Below are 21,258 nucleotides of genomic sequence, written 5' to 3' on the forward strand. Positions count from 1 at the left end.
GTCCTGAATTCAATCTCCAGCAACCATATGGTGGCTCACAACCATCTGTAGTGAGATCTGATGCCCTCTTCTGATGTACAGATATACCTACAGATAGAGCACTTGTATACACACAAAATAAATAATCTTTTTTTTTTAAGGCAACAGTCATAGGGGAAATTGAGGCATAACTCATTGAAGGTAGCAGAACAGATCCATGTGACTGACACTAAATTCACAGAATAACACGAGAGAAACTAAGTGTTCTTTGTTGTCCCTTGAGACTTCTTTGGTTTGCTTGTTTTTAAGAGTAATGTATATAGTGAAGGGGGTCTTCATCCATGATTGGGTCTATAGTTGGAAAAATGACATCAGAACATAAAGGCTCTCAAAGACACCTCTGAAAGCAGAAACTTAGGCTAATGATATACAACTGACTCACATGTTAACTACATCAACAAAGACTGGCGAAGGGGTTAAAAATTAAACTCAAAAATATTATTGGGGGGGAAGCACTTCTCTAGTTAAACTACTAATGAAAGAAATGTTCAAGTTATTTTCAATCTCTCTGAAAAAATACACATTTCAAATGCTTTTAGTTCTGCCACCTAGAGAAAGAAATTCCAAACAGTATACCACATTTATTTGACTATAGAGGAGGGGGTTGCCTAAAATGCAGGACATGTAACTCACTGTCAAATACAAGTCAAATAATGTAGGAAAGCAGCAAACTGTCCAACTAAAAGGCAGGCTCAAAGTTTAAAAACTCAGTGCCAGTTACTAGAAATCAAGTAAGAGGAAGTTGAAAACTCTGAGGAAAAGTGATCTGGAAAGAGCATATCATATGTGGATACTACATATCCATGAGAAAAAGGGTTGCAGTCAGATTTTGATGCAAATCACAGTAACACCTTGATAACATAAGGAACATATTAAAGAATTATCAGTGGGAAAAAACAAATAGAATAGTAATGGTGCCAGGGTTCATACTGCTGGCTGAGTTTAACAACAAAAGCGTCTGAGAAAAATCCAAGAATCAAAAGCCTACTCAGATAAGTATCAAACAGAAAAACACAACTGTGATTATGATTAGGAAAATGAAAAAGTTAGCAACAGCTGAGCATGGATGGTAAATATGCAAAAGCTAATGTGCCAGAGCAATGCTTATATTCAGTACATAATCATAATGATGATCACTTAAATGCACAAAAGACTCCAGAACAAAAAGTAGTTTTAGTATTTACTACTTCAATGTTTTCACCTTATAATGAGCTGTGTGTGTGTGTGTGTGTGTGTGTGTGTGTGTGTGTGTGTGTGTGTGTGTGTGTGTGAGTGTGTGAGTGTGTGTGAGAGAGAGAAGGGGGGGGATGAGAAAGGCGGAATTCACTTCAGGAATGTAAGCCACTATCAAATGTTCAGGTATACCTTCTTAAAACTTGGATGTAAGCTACCTAGATGCCCTTTCCTCATAGTCTGTACTATATTTAACTAAGATTTATAACTTTGTTTTTAATATTTTGGCCTTAGATGCTAGACTAGAATGCAACCAGAGAGAGATTGTAAACAGGTAAGATCAAACTAATGGTGAATACAAACACATAAAGATATGACAGAAACAAGCAAAGGAAACAATAATAATAACAAGTAATCTGGAGTTTTAACTCAAGAAGAGAATAACCTGAAAAGTGAAAGGGAATATCTAAGAACACCAAAAGTAACAAATCATGGACAAAATAATCACAGCCTTAGCTTTCTTTATGTTGTCTTATACTAACAAATTCTTAGCAGTCCACGGACCGCATTACAGGAAGTAACCTACTGTGCAGCTGTAACTGCTTATACATTATGATTCCACTGATGTTCTGCATAGGACCTTGCTAAATAAGGACTGGCTGCTACAACTGCAATCTGTGTTCTTCAGATTTGAGGTTTTCTCTCTGGCCTCTTTCTGAGTCTCTACCTTCTGGTGCTCAGTTCCTTTAATAAGGAAAATGAGAATCCAAAGCTGAAGTACTTCTGACCTCCTATCAAGTTTCCCACTCCAGGTGGAGGTACGCCTGGCTCCCTTTCTCCATTTGGATCAGGACTCTGTTGCTGGCCACTTTGCCGGTTCCACTCTGGTTCCTAGCAAATGCCAGGCTCACCTGGAGAGCAAGTGAAAAGAAAGGCTCATATCAGAAAAATAAACCCAGATTATCAAACTCTGCAGAGAAGAGCACCTGAAGTATCTGAGCAACCCTCCAGGAAAGGTAGAGATCAGTGAAGACAGGGAGGGTAAAGAGGATGAAGGTTTACTGCAGTTTATCATACTAAGCTTCCAGAGGGGACAAGAAAGCCAAGAAAGGGGAAAAAAAACTAAGCCAACTTGATTCAAATTTACAACTTTTGGAAGAGTGCCATGTAATATGTAGAAGCAGGAAACCATTTATTGTTTCTCGATAATAACTTATAAAAGGTTTGGCCACACAGCATCTTAGCAATGCAGAAGATAGTATGAAGATGCTGGCCCTGATCTCAAACAAGTGAGCCCACAGAACATATCAAGGCAGACCAATCTCATACGAAAGACTAGAAGAGAGTGTCACTAAGCTTGACAACACTCTAAGGCTAAGGCACTGTTTAAATCCAAAAGCATAGATTCTACCCATATTGACCTCAGCTGGAATGGCAAGAGAGTATCTGGGTAGTGATGTCCCAATGGAGGCATTCTGAGCTCTCTTATTTGAGATAATTCACTGATTTCTCTTGAGAAGACAAAATGGTAGTGAAGCCCACTAAAACTCAGTTCTTTACCTATGAGATGAAAAAAACTTGACCCTGGGGTTTATTATAGAACTGAGCCATACAATTTCAGTTGTGCCATATACTATTAGTCTCTTTCTGAAAGAGAAATGGCAAAAACATTATTCCAAAGATGTGCTACTCACTATCATACATTTAGCACTGCTCCCAAGTCACAAAGCAAGGAATGCCCTCCAAGCTTTTCCAAAACACATCTATTTATCTGAAGACATGGCAGAGCAATTATGTCGACTGGCTCCTCCTTGAATATAATTGCTCTTAACTGCTTTGGATGTGATCCATGTTACCCAATACTCAGACTGGCGAGAGAATGCCATGCGTGCTTAACATGCATAAGGAAAGCAGGAGACAACAAGCCTCAAATACTAGATTGGTTAGTTCTCAGTCTTAGATAAGATACTCTGAGGAATCATTTTTCAGTCTTTAATCCCAATTACTAGTCTGGACAAGGGTGGAATCTAGAAATTTAGATAAAAGCAAATCAGATTTTGAAGGCTTCACCAAGTTCTAACAGATTATGAATCACAAAATGATATAGATAAGGGCACTGTATATGAATACACTACACTGCTTATAGAGAGTACAGGAGAATGTAGAGACAAGGAAATTTGTTTCTCAAGGTTTTTCATTCTAAGTCTAGAAGGTTCTGCTTTATTTCTTTAGTGCATAAGAAAGTAGACCTCTGTAAACACCTAATTAAAAACTGCCCATCTGAGAGTATAACTTGTACCACTCAACTACATTCTTTCTCAGAGACTAAACAACATTTTTATAATTTGCAATTAACAAAATGGTCATCTTCCCTACCTCCCTTTTCCTGCACACCATTTCAAATGATAAACTGCAGTAAGTCTCCTCTTTTGGTCCCTATGGTTCTCTTGGCAGGTTGCTTAGGGGCTCAAGCGCTGTTCTCTGCAGTGCTGGGTCATCTGGATTTCCTTTTTTTTCTGAGAAAAATCTCTCTTCCCTTGCTCTCAGGGTAAACATGATTTTCCAATTGTCTGGTGATTCTGGACTTAGATGGAGACCAGAATTATAATAATCCAGGAGGCAGCAAGCAAAACAGAATCTTAATTCAAATAAACACAGGGACTGGCAAAGGTCAAACTGGAGAAGAAAACTGATGGGACAGAGAAGTACTCTACCTTTGCTGGATTTCTTCCTTCTCCTCTGGAAGAAATTCATCACCGCAATAAAGATGTAAAATAAAGAGAAAGATGGGGCAGGAAGAGAGAAATACCAAGACATAGCATTAAGACTCACAAGTCATCTGCAATGACCTAGCCAATAAGGAGCCTGGGACAAAAACTGACATTTATGAAATGCTTCAGTCAAGAGTGACAAAGGAGGTGGGAATTACTTTACTATTGGCCAAGTATTTCTCCCATCTTGTGATCTACTTGCAATTTAACCAAAATTTATAACTAACTGCAAGTTATCCTTAAAGGTCTGAGCCCTTCAGATTATATACAATACTTTGGTGAGAATTTATGGATTATAGGTATTTGTCAATAACTCAGATATTGAAGGACTCTGCTACTGAACAATCAAATTAGTAGAAAAAGTTTGACTTTATCCAGGAAAAGTAGTAGTATTTTTAGAATTCCAGATACTCAAAGGCAAGTTTGACAGCTGGCTCCTTTTACTGTAGAAATTATTCAATCCTAAGGTGGTAAACTCCCTGTACAATCCATTAGAAGAAAATCAAACATAAAGCAAAAAGGTCTCGTGGTCAAGTTTCTTTGTGGGCTTTCAGTGTAAGAGAGGGTTAGTAAGACCAAGTCTGATTACTGAGTTTCTAGGCCAGTCCATGTAATATATACATCATCTTGAGAAGCCAACAAGTAGTCTAACATCCTCCCCACAAGAAACGTCACATAGCTTGCATAGGCTCTTTGTTATGATGACTCTTCCTGCTAAAAATTCAAGACAGACACAAATTCTAGCAATTATTGATTAGGACCTACATGTTAACAAACCTATATAGTTTACAAAGTAGTTATCACCAATACCATTATGAACAAAGCAGCCTTCATATAGATTAAGTAACTTTTATTTTAAAAGTTTCGAAGAACAAAGTTCTAAGGCAAGAAATGAAAGTATCCGCACCTGCAGTGTACAATTTTCTTTTCGTTTGAGGAACTCCACAAACCTGGCCACTACTCCTGGTGTGTTGATGACTTCATCAATAGGAGGATTAGGTTCTGTTTTTCCCATAAAATAAAATAAAAGATTTCAATATAATGACTTTAGAGATCAAAATTAGCTACCATATCCCCCTCATCATTCATTGTTCAGCTTTCATATTAAAAATATATTACCCCCCCAAAGGTTAATATTGAATTTGGTCACTTTTAGAGTAGTGTGGCTTAAAAGGTATCACAAAAATATAAGCTTTAATATTGAAAATGAAGAGCAGAATTCTTTGTTGTTGCAGTACAAGCAAAGTCTTTCATGTGTACATCCTCAATGCTGAACCTTGTATGCTAGGCAAGTAAGCTATACTGCCAGGTCTCAAGAATTCTTAAAATTAATGCCTTTGCTACAGTGGTTCTCAACCTTCCTAATACTACAACCCTTTAATGAAGTTCCTCATGTTGTGATGACCTGCAACCATAAAATTATTTCATTGCTATTTTATAATTGTGGTTTGCTACTGTAATGAATTATAATCTAAATATCTTATAGGCAAGATATCTGATACATGAACCCTGTGAAAGGGTCATTCGCCGGGCATTGGTGGCATACGCCTTTAATCCCAGCACTCGGGAGGCAGAGGCAGGTGGATCTCTGTGAGTTCCTGGCCAGCCTGGTCTACAGAGTGAGTGCCAAGATAGGCTCCAAAGCTACACACAGAGACCCTGTCTCGAACCCCCACCCCCCAAAAAAGGGTCATTCAACTCCCAAATGGGACACGACCCACAGGTGCAGAACTCTACTATTTTAGGAAACTCAGAAAGCAGAGAAATCCAAAACCAACTACTATTAGTATTTTGATATACTTCCCTCTGGCCCTTTTTCAGTACAAGAGGCTTCAATCTGTGTTTTCATTATACCTGCCTAGAGAACCTGAATGACAGGATTTTTAATGCACTGATAGGATTTCATATCAGCACTAACAAGAAAGTGCCAGCAAGAATTCATTAACATTTACTTGCCAAATTAATCTCACTTTGATTTATAAGAATGAGTTTAAATTGTCATTTAATAAACACTCACTGGATGAACAGAACATAAATATCAGATAATCAGGTCAGTAATTCCAGGAGACTTTAAGTACTACCTAGGGAGATCCTTAGCAAAGTCAACAAACAGCCTTACCGTAAAAGGTAAACCAAGTGTTGTGGTCCAAACCAATAATCTCAGCACTCCACATGCTGAGACAGACGCAGAGGTCAGGTTATCCTCATGGCAAGTTACAGGACAACCTGTGTGCTACATTAAGGCCCTATGTTTTTGTTTTGACTAAAGATTTAACTAGTTCAATGTTGATCTGGAAAGAAGTTCTAATAACATGTCCTTTGCCTGGTTCAACAGTTTTTTGTTTGTTTGTTTGTTTGTTTGTTTTGTTTTGTTTTTCGAAACAGGGTTTCTCTGTGTAGCTTTGGAGCCTATCCTGGCACTCACTCTGGAGACCAGGCTGGCCTCAAACTCACAGAGATCCGCTTGCCGTGTGCCACCAAGACCCGGCATGTTTCAACAGTTTTATCAATCACTCAAACATAACAAATTTGGTAACAATAAAGATAAACTAGCTAATAGTCTGAATTACAGAAACACTGTATAAAAGAGTAACATACCAAAAACACAATAACCAGGAAAATAAAACAAAAGCAACCTTTTGGTTGTTTTGTTTGTCAGCACAGAGGCTAAACCCCAGGCTTTGTGTATTAGAGGCAAGCAGTTTTCCATTAAGTCACATTTCTAAACCACAAAAGTTGATCGTTTTTGTTCATATTTTAAGATATGGTCTCACTATGTTGGCTAGGTTAGCCTTAAGTTCTCAGATTCCTGCCTCCACCTCCTAGAGTGACAAGTAATTAAGCACACAACTTAACAATTATATATTTTTAGTACATATATTAAGTTTACTTATTTATCTGTTTGTCTCGCTGGGTGTGGCATGGCACATGTGTGGAGGTCACAGAATAACCCATGGGGATGGGAGTTGGTTCACACCACACACACTATGAAGATGAAACTCAGGGAACCAAGCATCTTTAGCATCTGAGCCATTTTATTTGTTAAAGGGCTTTTTTGTTTGTTTGTTTGTTTGTTTGTTTAATCCACAAGTTCACTGTCCTGATTAGGTTCTGTCAACCTGACATGATTATCTGGTAAGAGAATCTCAGTTGAAACCCTGGATACATCAGAGTGGCCTGGGGGAAACTATCTTGACTGTTAATTGATGTAGGAGGGCCTAGTGCACACTGTATGCAGCAGCATTCTCTAGGAAGGTGGTCCTGAACAATGTGAGCAAGCAGGGGAACATAAGCCTGCCTGCTAACCAGCACACAGGCTCCCCACAGACCCTGCCACACTTCTGCCATGAAGTGTGTTCTTTGGCATGGAATACTCTATGATGGATTATGGTGACTTACTCACCCTAAGGCTCACACATTTGAACACTTGGTCCCCAGCTGATAGCATCATGCTATGTGCTCTCTGCTTCCTCTCTATTGTCTGAGATGTGAACTCTCAGCTGCTGCTGCTTTAGTCTCTTGCTACCATCCCCCCACCATCATGGACTCTAACCAACTGGAACTGTAAGTCCCAGATAAACTCTTCCTTCTATAAAGTAAGTTTTATCACACCAATAAAAAAAGCAACTAAGGGGCTGGAGAGATGGCTCAGAGGCTAAGAGCACCGACTGCTCTTCCAGAGGTCCTGAGTTCAATTCCCAGCAACCACATGGTGGCTCACAACCATCCATGATGAGATCTGGTGCCCTCTTCTGGTGTGCAGACATACATGGAAGCAGAATGTTGTATACATAATAAATAAATAAAATCTTTAAGAAAAAAAAAAAGTAAGTCAAATAAGCCCCTTTTCCCCTACGCTGCTTTTGCCCAAAAAGTTTTGTGAAAACAACAAATAACTAGAACATTCAAAACTACAGTTCTTGAAGAAAAGAGTTTTCTGTGCTGAAAATTCAGATATATAACTATGCCATGAGCAACACTGTTTTCTTAAACTGACATTGAAATGAATAGTCTTCTCAAGACAAAGTACTAAGTCTATCGTCATCAACTACTATAATAAACACATCTGCAGTACTATGTTCTAATTATCACTTTTTAAAGAAGGAACCCTATGGCAAACTAGAATACACGTAGGAAAGTAATGGTTGTAAATTGCCCTTTGGGGGGAAAAGCATGCTAAAAAGTGACATGCCACAGAATTTTACCAAATTGTCATACCTATGTGTATGTTATGGGGGAGATATTTTAATGCAGTTATCTCAAGATAGAAATATTTTTAAAAAGAAATTATTTTAAATAAACATAATTTACTACTGTATGGTTCACTATTTACTACCAATATTTTAATATGGCTCAGAATTTGGGGGGGGGGGCGGGGTTCAAGGCAGGGTTTCTCTGTGGCTTTGGAGGCTGTCCTGGAACTAGCTCTTGTAGACCATGCTGGTCTAGAATTCACTGAGATCACCTGTCTCTGCTTCCCAAGTGCTGGGATTAAAGGCATGGGCCACCACTGCTCGGCTTTGGAATTATTTTTACATGCCCAGATTAACAAGTACTATATACCAATTCATACTAATTACACAAAAAGAGGAATTAACCTATTCCACAATATATCTATACTTGACTTTCAGTGTAAACTGCTAACATTAAAGTCAGTAATGTTCAGGTAATTTTTAATAAAGAGCAGAGCTTCTCAATTTTAGTCAGCATAAGCTATTCATTATTACTTACTATAAGGTCTTTTACATGACAGCCCCCAAATGAAATATTCCTTTCTGATAAGATCCTATAAATAAGGAAATGAAATGCAGGGCTCAAAATTGTACACATCTGTATGCCTCTTTATTTTTTCTACTCATAAAACACACTACTACAAAACAAATTACCTGGAGCTGTAGAAAAGGGATTATGGACAAGGAATAATTTACACAGAGATGAAAAAGTACAGTTAAAAAGAAAAAGTAAAGTTACTATATCCAAGACTTACCTTTTGAAAGCAGTTTCCTGAATTTCTGTGTTGCAGAAAGCTGCTGCTCTGGGCTATTTGAAAATATCATCTCAATCATGTCAGAGGTAATGACCCCACCCTGAATCAAAGATAAGCAAATGTAACTCAGTATTATTTCAGTAGGAAGGAAACATAAAATGCTATCAAATTAATCACATATTTCCAAAAGTTAGTATGATGAGGTCAGACTCTTTATTATTAAGAAGCTTATGATATGCCGGGTGGTGGTAACACACATCTTTAATTCTCAGCACTCAGGAGGTAGACGAAAGTGGATCTCTGTGAGTTCGAGGCCAGTCTGGTCTACAGAGCGAGTGCCAGGACAGCCAGTCAGTGCTGTCACACCCCTGTAATCCCAGCACTCGGGAGGCAGAGGCAGGTGGATCTCTGGAGTTTGAGGCCAGCCTGGTCTACAGGGTGACCATGACAGCCAGGACTACACAGAGAAATCCTGTCTCAAAAACTAAAAAACATAAAAAAAAAAAAAAAAAAAAAAAAAAAGACGTTCGTGATAGTGAGGAAGCTATCCAAGTAGTAAATGCTGAAACAAGCATATATTATCATTCTTCACCTACCTCCTCACATGAACGGCTACTATTGTTATCAAACCTAAATATTAGAAAATGTCAAGGCTGGGCTAGAGAGATGGTTCAGTGTTAAGAACACTGGACCTAAAAATCTCTTCCTGAAGACCCCAGTCTCAGCATCCACATGGCAGCTCACAACCACTTAGTCCCGATAGTCCTGGGGGATCACAAGCCCTTTTCTGGCCTCCACAAGCACCAGGAACCCAAGTGGTACACAGGCACATAATACATTCAGGCAAAACACCCACATACATAAAATAAAACAAAAATTTTAAGATCTTTTTCATGACCTCTAAATCTAAAGCAACTCCTCTGTATCTCTGTTACATCAGTCACTTCTAGTTTATTCTTTTCTATTTTTTGAGAACAGGTATCCTACATCTCAGGCTGGCCTCAAACTCTTATCTTGTTCCCAATTTCTGTTCTGAGTTATACGCATGGCCACCAGACCCAATTTATGTAGAACTGGGGATTGAACTCAAAGCTTTATACATACTAGGCAAGCACTCTGAGACATCCCATAGACCCAGCATATCACATACCAAATTCATATTATTACTAGGTATTTTCCTAATATTTGTTAACACCCGAACTTCCCATTTTTATTATAATCTCCTTGAAAGCAAATAACCTTGCAGTTTGTATTTATTTTTTCAACGGATATATAGGGACATAAAGTTGTACATATTAATAGGGCAGGATTAAGTATTTCTAAACACAATCACTACTACTGATGGCTGTGACACAGGAGAGGAGATGTTCAACTAACACTTAGTAAAGGAGTTGGTGGTGGTCTTGCAGAAGCTAGATTCTAACCACTGCTAAATTGAAGAATTGAGTACTTAAATCCCTATTATTTGTCTTAAAATTCTGTTTCCTACAATGTTAGTGTTTTATTAGGACTTCCTTTTTCTTACTACAATCTATGCTTAGTATCAGCAGTTAGCTTTCTTAAGACCATTCACCACAATGAAACAAAGTTTTTATTTTAACAAAGATTACAGTCAAATGGGCAGTGGTGGCACATGCCTTTATAATGCTAGCCCTCAGGAGGCAGAGGCAGGTGGATCTCTGAGTTAGAGGCCAGTCTGGTCTACAGAGAGAGTTCTAAGACAGCCAGGGCCACAAAGAGAAACCTTGTCTCAAAAAAAAACAAAAACAAAAACAAAAACAGAAAAAAGAAAAGAAAAAAAGTTATAGTTAACAAGATGAATTATAAAGAAATCTACACTGAGTTTTGGAAATACTACGTAGTTGACATTAAACCTCTAACACTTGAAAAACTCACATTAGAGAGCCATTCATGGTGGCACATACCTGAAACCCCAGCAAAGAAAGGCTGAAGCAATGGGGTAGAGAATTTAACATCAGTTATTATATAGTGAGATCCTGTCTGAATTCTTATAGAGGAATTCAAGAGGCATTCTGCCTAAGATTAGAAAAGCAACTAACTAATTTCAATGTAGGAAGACTGATTCCTGAGTGTTTAAGGGACTGCTACAAATGTCTTCACATGGGCAAAGCCAGATGGTAGTATTATATATGTAGCAAACAACTATCTTTTTCTTCCTTTTTATATCCTCTCTTACAGCTGTACAGATTTATATCATGGCATTTAAATTACAGGACATCAAGAAAAGGAGTGGACATTACCCAGAGTTTTTGTATCCTCTTCCAGGGAGAAGGTTGGATATGTAGAAAAGCCATACCATTTTAGATGAAGGAACAATTTTGTTATCTTTATTTGAAGCTCAATATGTTTTTTTTTTAAGTACATGTACTCCTGAAAAATAAGGAGTAGATTCTGATAGCTAATTTTATGTCAACCAGATTACCTAGACAAATACTAGTCTAAATGTTACTCTGAAAGTATTTTAGATGTGATTAACATTAAATCAGGACAATGAATAGAGCAGACTATGAAGATTCCTCTTCATAATGTGGGGTGACCTTTAATTAGCTAAAGGCCTCTTACTGAGGTTTCCCAAAAGAGAAGGAATTCAGACTCAGATTGCAAAGGGATGCTTCCCAAATTTCCAGCCTACTGACCTGCCCTCCAGACTACTTAGTTGCCAGCTCCCATCACAAAAGCCACTACCAGGATCTTCGTCTCCCCCACCTCTCTTTACCTCTCTCCCCAATTCATTCTCTTAGAAACCCTGAATAACACATCTACCATACTATATTCATAGGGCATGAAGAGGTAACTCAGCAGTACATACTGCTCTTGGAGAAGACTCAAGTTCTGTTCCTAGAACTCATATTGGGCTACTCACAAGTACCTGTAACTCCCACTCCAGGAGATAAGATCTTGCTACCAGCCTCCTCAAGCACCCACACACACAAGTATGTACCCACACACAGAGACATTTATATACATATTTAAAAATAAATATCTCTTTGAAAAAAAACATTACTGGCTGGGCAGTGGTAGATCTCACCTTTAATCCCAGCACTCGGGAGGCAGAGGCTGGCAGATCTGAGTTTGAGACAGCCTCATCTCAGAGTGAGTTCCAGGAAAGCCAGGACTATATAGAGATACCCTGTCTCGAAAACACCCCCACACAAAAGCCAAAAAAAAAAAAAAATTACTATATTCACTCAGTATGCCCTTTAGTAGTTAGAAAGACCGACTCCCCTATCCCCTGCCCACCCAAGACAGGGCTTCTCTATATAGTCCTGGCTGTCCTGGAATTAGCTGTGTAAATCAGACTGGCCTCAAACTCACAAAGATCTGCCTGTCTCCCTTTTCAGTGCTAGCATTAAAGGTGTGGACCACCACTATCTGGCTGAAAGACAGACTTCCTTTTTTTTTTTTAAAGGTTTATTTATTTATTATGTTTATAACATTCTGCCTCCATGTATGCCTGCACACCAGAAGAGGGCACCATATCTCATAACAGATGGTTGTGAGCCACATGTGGTTGCTGGGAAATGAACTCAGGACCTCTGGAAGAGTAGTTAGTGATCTTAATCTCTGAGCCATCTTTCCAACCCCAAAAGACAGACTTTTTAAAGGCCTGAGAAAAATTTACCACAAACCAATTAAAATGTTGGTCCTATCTTCATCAATTCTAAAAGGAGTTATACATGTTCCAGAAACCACTTCCTCCTCCAATTCCTCTTGGTTTAGGCAAACTATAACATTTTCCACAAAAGTCTTGCAAAAAGTCCCTTAATACATTCTCATCAAATTAATGTTTGAGTCCACCATTCATGGAGCTACGATGAAGCTCTCTGGCAGAGTTCTTACCCAATATGATCAAGTTCCTGGGTTATTCAACAGTATACCAACAACAACAACAACAACAAAAACCATCCCACAAATTGTTTCATTTGTTTTCTAATGAAATCCTGGATGGGACAATTTTGTTACTATTCACTAAGAATAAGTACTCTAACCATTCTGAAATACTTCCTTAGGTAGGCTTACAACTCACCTATGTCTGTATACATCTTTTGTATTTTTTACCCATTTATAATTAAACAATAATCTCTTATTATTAAAATAGTCCATTTCTTCCAAATTGTGGCCTATATTAAATACATTTTATTTCATAGTATAGATATGGTTTGAATTTATTTTGAGAAGTACATACAACTTTTGGTCCATGTCTTTTCATTTCAAAAATTTCACTGTTTCCTAGTTTTATGATCAGAATGCCACATTATTGAGCCTGCGGTATCTATGATTTATTTTGTGGTTCTCTTGGCTCAATTTTATAAAACAGAAGTAATTGGTCAGTGGGTTACCACTTCATCTTGGGGACCAATCTCAAGCTAAGCTACCTCATGGACACTTAAGCTCCTCTCTATTCTGAGTTCAATCACCTCAGTGATGAACTCTAAGGCTTTTATTGAACTCTAAGTGACTAATTGAACTCTAAGTGACTTCTCTAAGACTTATTTTTTTCTTTTTCTCTCTTCTTCTTCTTTTTTTTTTTTTTTTTTTTGCAGGGGGTCAAGACAGGGTTTTCTGTGCAGCCCTGGCTGTCTTGGCAAGCACTGTCAACCAGACTGGCTTCCAACTCAAGAGATCCACCTGTCTCTGCCCGCCCAGTGCTGGATTAAGGTGTGTGCCACCACCCCTTGGCGGTAAGAAGATATCGTAACAAAGGCTCATTAACTACTAATGTATCACTCTGATGATGAAGCTGAAGGGAGAAGCTATGCATGGTGGGTAAGGGGTGGGGCAGGTCAGGGAAATGTTTGCTTTCTTTAAACTGCTTTGCTGCGAATCTCAATGTTCTAAAAACTTCATTCTATTAAAAATTCCAAAAGGAACTACACTCTGTTAAATCTAAAAGGAATCTTATTTTATGTAAACTGAAGAGCTATGTAGAGACAGAAAAGATATCACATGCCACCATTTGTATAGGGAAAAAGAGAAACCTGTTTTCTCTCACACACAGAAATTATCATAAAGAATAAGTGAGAAGTGACTAATAGTGGTTACCAGGAGAAAATATTTGGTGACTAAGGTGGCAGATACTTAAAAAAAAACAACATACATAGGGCTGGGGTGTGATGGCTCAGTGACAATGCTGTTGTCTACCCTGAAAAAGGCCCCAGGTTAAATACCCAGCACCACAAAGATTATGGATGTGATTTTATTAAAATATATTAATTGTTCAAAACAGGAGACTAGAGAGATGGTCCAGCCATTAAAAGCACTTGCTATTCTTGCAGAGGACCTGGGTTCAGGAGCTGGAGAGATGGCTCAGAAGTTAAGAGCACTGGCTGCTCTTCCAGAGGTCCTGAGTTCAATTCCCAGCAAGCACATGGTGGCTCACAACCATCTATCACATCCGATGCCCTCTAGGACCTGAGTTCAGTTCCCAGAACTCACAATGTAGCTCACATATAACTTTAGTTCCAAGGAATTCAGTACCCTCTTCTGTCCTCCTTGCAGCAAAATACTTATATACATAAAAAGGGACGGGTGGTGTCGGTTCACGCCTTTGATCCCAACACTCAGGAGATAGAGGCAGATGGATCTCTGTGAGGCCAGCCTTGTCTACAGAATGAATTCTAGGACAGCCAGGGCTACATAGAGAAACTGTCTCAAAACACCCAAAAACGAAAATAAATAAGTAAAAATAAAATAAAATAAAAATACCTTTAAAATATACTAACTGCCTTCAATGAGGTATTTTCATAAATGCATAGCATATTTTATATATATATATTTTTTTTTTAAAGATTTTATTTATTTATTATGTATACAACATTCTGCTTCCATGTATATCTGCACACCAGAAGAGGGCACCAGATCTCATAATGGATGGTTGTGAGCCACCATGTGGTTGCTGGGAATTGAACTCAGGACCTCTGGAAGAGCAGTCGGTGCTCTTAACCACTGAGCCATCTCTCCAGCCCCCATATTTTATATATTTAAAATTGTTTAGTTATACAGAAAAATCTCAGCAGATCTAATCTATTTCAGTATTTCTATATCGAATATGTAACCCCCAGAAGTTACAACAAAACTATCTAATACTTCTAATAAAGAATCCAATTTCCTAAATCATATATACATGTTGGTTTTTATTATCAGAACTTTGGGAGGGCACACATGCCACAGGTGGCGGTCAGAGGAAAAGAGGAGTCAGTTCCCACCCTCCACCACCTGAGTCACAGACTGAACCCAGGCTTGGTGGGAAGCAGCTTTACCCACTGAGCCATCTCACCTGCCCCCAACCTTCATTTTTAGTTGATACACTATACACATTCATCAAGTACAATGAGATGTTTCAACACATGTTTTCTTTTTTTAAATAGGTTTTTTTGTTTTGTTTTGTTTTGTTTTTGAAACAAGGTCTGTGAGGCCAAGAAAGGCCTCAAACTACCCTCCTTCCTCAGATTCCCTAGTACTGGATTATTGACAGGTATCATCATGTCCAGTTAAGTTAACCTTTCTATTAAACTCAAGAAAACCAACATCTCTTATCCTCATCACAACACCAAAGAGTTCTTTTTATTATCATACTTACTGGTGCCATCTCCATGTTATTAATCTGGGCCTCATGAAAACCACCATCTGACATAACTTCTTCTTCTGTTTCTTCTTCTGCTGTAGCAACATTTCTTCTCTTGAATAACTGAAAAGTAAAAGAATGTTAGTAATACAATTTGAACACAAGGGAATTCAACACCTTAATTCTAAAGCTTTGTTCTGTCTTTAGTATTTCCTGGTGTGGAAAGATTTTAGACTGCTTTCTCTACAGTCTTACAATTAAATCAACTGACCACAATACATACGCCAATACCCAAGGGCAAGCCTGGTGCTGGTGGCTCATGCCTTTAATCCCAGCACTCAGGAGGCAGAGGCAGGTGGATCTCTATAAATTCGAGGCCAGCCTGGTCTATAGCGCAAATTCCAGGACAGCCAGAACTATTACACAGAGAAACCCTGTCTCAGAAAAAACAAAACAAAACAAAATATCCAGTACTTAGTTTGTATCACACATCACAGTTTGAACCAGTCACATATTAATTGGCCACTGGAAACACTCAGAAATTAAGAGTATAAGGACAGTTTGAAAACTAGAAAAGAGAAATCAAGACCAGCCTATGAAGTCGGTCATTAGTCACATCACTTCAAAGATGTGAATTGTTTAATTAAGCCTATCACAGTGAGTAATTTTTTAAAAACACCAACATAGATCATTATAAATTGTAGAGCTGAAGAAAATATTTAAAAAGGAAATAAAATATACAAAGAAGCTGTAGTAGAATTTGGAAACCAGTATGAAAAAAAAAAAAAGTTTCGATGTTCTAAGAAAACCTGAGTGCTTGAGAAGCTGAGGTAGAATGACTGATACAAGTATAAGGACAGTCTGATCTACACAATGAATACCGGGCCAGTCAGTGCTATCTAATCAGACCTTTTTCTGGAATCTACTAAAGAAATTATTTTAGCAAAAGGAAGTAAATGCTTCTAGAACAATGGTTCTCAACCCATGGATCTCCAACCGATTGGGGATTGAACAACCCTTTCACAGGGGTTGCCAAAGACCATCGGAAAACACAGATATTTATATTATGCCTCATAACAGTAGCAAAATTAGTAATGAAATGGTAAGAAAAATAATTTTATGATTGGGGTCACCACAACATGAGGGACTGTATCAAAAGGTTACAGCATTAGGAAGGTTGAGAACCACCTGTCTAGAAAAACATGAGATTAAGGACAAAGAATTATTATGAGAAAAAAGGCTGTCAGGCAATGGTAGCACACACCTTTAATCCCAGCATTTGGGAGGCAGAGGCATAAGGATCTCTGTGAGTTCGAGATCAGCCTGGTCTACAGAGCGAGTTCTAGAACAGTCAGGAATACACACAGAGAAACCCTGTTTCAAAAAACAAACAACAAAAAAAAAAAGAAAAAGGAAAGAAACTCCTAATAAAATCCCCAATAAAGAAGTCTCAGTACAATGAATAGCTACAAGCAAAGCAAACCCACAGGATAAGCTATATTAACTGATCCAAGAGGGCAAAACATGTGGAGGGGGAAGGCTTCCAAAGAAAAATACTAAAGCCAACAAATTATCTAAAAAGTTTACAAAGCTAAATTTAAAAAAAAAATTTAAATTAACAGGGCATAGAGATGTATGCCTTTAATTCTAGTATTTAGGAGGCAGAGGCTAGCCTGGTCTATATAATAAATAGCAAGCTCAAAGACAGCCAAAGCTGCATAATGAGACCTAGCTATAATAAATAAATAATACTAGATAAATACTAGAAATTTAACTCCGTAAGAGTTGAAAGCATCTTATAATAGGAATGATACCTGGAAACCGCTAGTTTATTTTGAAGTATTTTAATACTATTTGACTTCCTCTACTATGTGAACCAGTCATTCATATCAAAGTAGGATGTGAAAAGAAAACATAACCACCCAGACAATCATCATTTATAGACTACCTCAAACACAAGTTATCTGAACTCCTCAGTTAAGCTAATTGATGGCAAACACGACAGTCCAGCTCATCAACCTGTTATTCCAGAAGATATTTCTTTTGACTAAAAACACCAAACAGACCTTCATTGCTTATCACTTTGGTTTTTATGAACCATATGACTGTATCATATCAACTCAACAAGGATCTATAGCGCAGTAAACACAAAGAAGGTTCTTTCTGTACAGGAAACATTTTTAGCTTCAATTGTCTGAGAAATAGACACAGGTCATTTACATGCTTTGTCTAGATAACAAATATTAATTTCTAGTCTGCTGAAGAGATGCAGCTAATACTTTGTACTTGGCAGCATCAACTGCTACACTTCACTCAGACCTAGCTGCACAAGCCGGCTTTCCAGATAGATGAGAAAGCAGCTGTGGGAGGATCAACAGTACCAAATGAATTCCGGTTTTCCTTATCTTCACTATCTCACAAACCAGGCAGGAGGCACTAATTTGTTACCCGTACAAAACAGAATTTACCAAGTGACAAAGTTTTTTGGTTTTTTTGTTTTGTTTTGTTTTTGTGTTTTTGAGACATGGTATTTGACTGACCTGGAACTTGCTATGTAGACTAAGTCGGCCATAAACTTACAAAAATGTGCCTGTCTCTGCCTCCTATGTACTAGGATTAAAGGCCTACCACCACACACAGCTAAAAGTTAAGATTAAGCCCCAGCACAATTTCAGATTTTTATAAGTATGGTAAACTTTCAACTACAAATACTTTTCGTCAGAAGTGTGGTCTCATTTGTCAATTTATATACTATGAACATTGAGAAATTTGTAATAACACTGAAGCATGAAAAAAAAAACAATCACACACACCCAGTAAACTGAACAATTCAGGCTCCTCCAACATTTTGACATTGTGACACAAGGGGAAAAAAAGTTTACCCACTGAATCAAGCATTGGTCACCCCAAGTTTTGTTTGTTTTGAGACAGTCTGTAACCCAGGCTGTCCTCAAACAATGTTCCTGCCTCAGCTTCCCAAGCAGTTCAAACTACAGCTGTGAGCCACGACACTCAGCTTTGCCTTGGACATTTTTAAAGTCCCTTATCTTCCTATACATTTTCTTATTAAAAAATAATTAGGAGCTGCAGAGATGGCTTAGGGGTTAAGAGCCCTGGCTACTCGTCCAGAGGACCTGTGTTCAATTCCTAGTACCTACATGGCAGCTCACAACTGTCTGTATTTCCTATTACAGGGGATCTGACACCTTCATACCAATGTACATAAAACAAACAAACAAATAAATTGATTGAAGAATAATAATTAAGGGAGCCCATGAGATGGCTCAATGGCACCTACTACACCACCCTGGTACCAACATGGTAGACAAGAACCAACTTCTGAGAGCTGTCCTCTAACTTCCACATACATCCTTGGCTCTAATAAGCCCACCCCTACTCTGCAACACAAACATCATGCACACACTTTAAATAAACGTAATCTAAATAATCATCATCATCATCCCTTTTTTTTTCTGAAACAGGGTTTCTCTGTGTTAACAGCCTTAGCTGTCCTCAAACAGATCCACTTGCCTCTGCTTCCCAAGTGCTGGGATTAAAGGTGAGTGCCACCACCACCTAACAATAATAATAATTCTAAAAGCATTATCCAAAATGTCCTTTTGAATAAAATACACTGAAAAAATATGTATTCCCTGAAATTTTACTTTAAAATATTAGGTATTAAGCCTGTAAAGATAGAGAAACATGAAGCAACCATTGCACGCTGATGACAGTTACGGTACAGGTTTATAAGATTCATTGTCCTTTGTTTTATTTTCAAACTCAATTAAAATTTTCTAACGAGAGGCAATGCTTTGTCATCTGAGAATTCAGTAACTTATGTACAGCAGAAGTGGGTGACTGACAGCTGGGCACCAAGAGCTGACCTGCTCCTCTCTCTTCTGCTTCCGTAACTGCAGTCCTTCTTCCTCCCTCCTCCTGCGCATCTCATCAGGATTCAGAGATTTGTTCTTGTAACTTTTCAGGCGAAAGTTCTCTTTTCCTGGCGTGGTCATGATTTCTAGAACAGAGAGAAAACAGATGAATTTTAAGAGTTTTATTATTATCTGAGCTCAGTCTTTAACATACATGTATGCATATGTCCAGGCAGGACACTAAAAATGGTTATTTTCAATTTTTTATTTCATTTATGTATGGGGGAGGATGCCAGCGTACTATATGGAAGTCAGAGGACAACTTGCAGGAGTCTGTTCTCTCCTTCTACCACAATAGTCTTGGGAATGGAACTGGTGCTGCTAGAATTGGTGGCAAGCATCTTACTCCACAGCCTGTCTAACCACCCCTATTTTATTTCCAAATGCTTTATTTAAAATATTCAACAGTTTTTACTATATTAACAGGTACGTGCAACTATCACCAGACTGAATTTGAGTATTTTATCACCTTAAAAAAGAAACCAGGTGGTGGTGACACATGCCTTTAAACCATGTACTCGGAGACACAGGCAGGCAGATCTCCATGAGTTTATGGACAGCCAGGCCTACAAAGAGTCTAAGATGCTAACTCAGATAAAGAAACCTATTTCATTTAGCTCATTAGCTATTGTTCTTAGGCATTTCATATAAACAGAATCATGTGACATACAATCTTTTGTTGATAGGCTTCCTTTAGCCTAATGCTTTAAGATTGATTTTCACTGTAGCAAATTATCAATATTTTACTCCTTTCTATAGCTAAATAATATTCCATTGTATCTGTGTACAACAATTACATTTATCTCTTATCAGCTGATGGACAATTGGGCTATTTCTTCCTTTTGGCTATTATGAACTATGTTTCCATAAACATTTACTAGGAAGGTTTGTACAGACATATTTTAATTTCTCATATATAAATAATTAGGAGTGGTTTTGTGGGTCACAGCAACTCAATGTTAAATAACTTGAAAACTGCCCACTATTCTTTCAAAGTGGCTTTAACAGGTTTTTGTTGTTGTTGTTTGGTTGGTTTTTGGTTTTTCTGGAGACAGGATTTCTCTGTGTAGCTTTAGAGGCTGTCCTGGAACTAGCTCTTGTAGACCAGGCTGTTCTCGAACTCACAGAGATCTGCCTGCCTCTGCTTCCCAAGTGCTGGGATTAAAGTCTTGTGCAACCACCTCCCAGTGGCTTTATGGTTTTATATGCCTGTCACCTAATGTGAGTTGCAATTTTCTACATCTTAGCTAATCTGATTTCTTTAACTGAAGTTAAAGGTATTAAGTGTTATCTCATGGTTTTGATTTGTAATCCTGTGATGACCAATGAAATACAACATCTTTTCTTCTTCTTCTTCTTCTTCTTCTTCTTCTTCTTCTTCTTCTTCTTCTTCTTCTTCTTCTTCTTCTCCTCCTCCTCCTCCTCCTCCTCCTCCTCCTCCTCCTCCTCCTCCTTACTTTTCAAGACAGGGTTTCTCTGTGGCTGTGGAGGCTGTCCTGGAACTAGCTCTTGTAGACCAGGCTGGTCTCGAACTCACAGAGATCCTGGTCTCGAACTCACAGAGATCCACCTGTCTCTGCCTCTGCCTCTGCCTCTGCCTCTGCCTCTGCCTCCTGAGTGCTGGGATTAAAGGCGTGCTCCACCAAAGCCCGGCGAAATACAACATCTTTTCATAATTATCTAAGTAGGTATCTATCATTAAAATCTATCAGATCATTTGTTTTTAAATTGGATTACTTGACTTTTTATTTATTGACTTTTTTTAAA

General features: G+C 38.2%; 1 protein-coding gene across 1 annotated transcript in view; it reads right to left on the reverse strand.

The window, feature by feature from the left end:
- Nucleotides 1–21,258, reverse strand: part of LOC100765686 (importin subunit alpha-5) — a 56,519-nt gene that overhangs the window by 21,203 nt on the left and 14,058 nt on the right. Inside the window, exons 2-5 of the mRNA XM_027412758.2 lie at nucleotides 19,444–19,577; nucleotides 15,572–15,679; nucleotides 8,971–9,070; nucleotides 4,891–4,985 (exon numbers count right to left, since the gene is read on the reverse strand). Of these exons, the coding sequence (XP_027268559.1) occupies nucleotides 4,891–4,985; nucleotides 8,971–9,070; nucleotides 15,572–15,679; nucleotides 19,444–19,572 (432 nt within the window). The 5' untranslated portion in view covers nucleotides 19,573–19,577. The remainder of the gene's footprint in view (nucleotides 1–4,890; nucleotides 4,986–8,970; nucleotides 9,071–15,571; nucleotides 15,680–19,443; nucleotides 19,578–21,258) is intronic.

The sequence above is a fragment of the Cricetulus griseus genome, chromosome 4 (genome assembly GCF_003668045.3).
Source record: "Cricetulus griseus strain 17A/GY chromosome 4, alternate assembly CriGri-PICRH-1.0, whole genome shotgun sequence".
Lineage (NCBI taxonomy): Eukaryota > Metazoa > Chordata > Mammalia > Rodentia > Cricetidae > Cricetulus > Cricetulus griseus.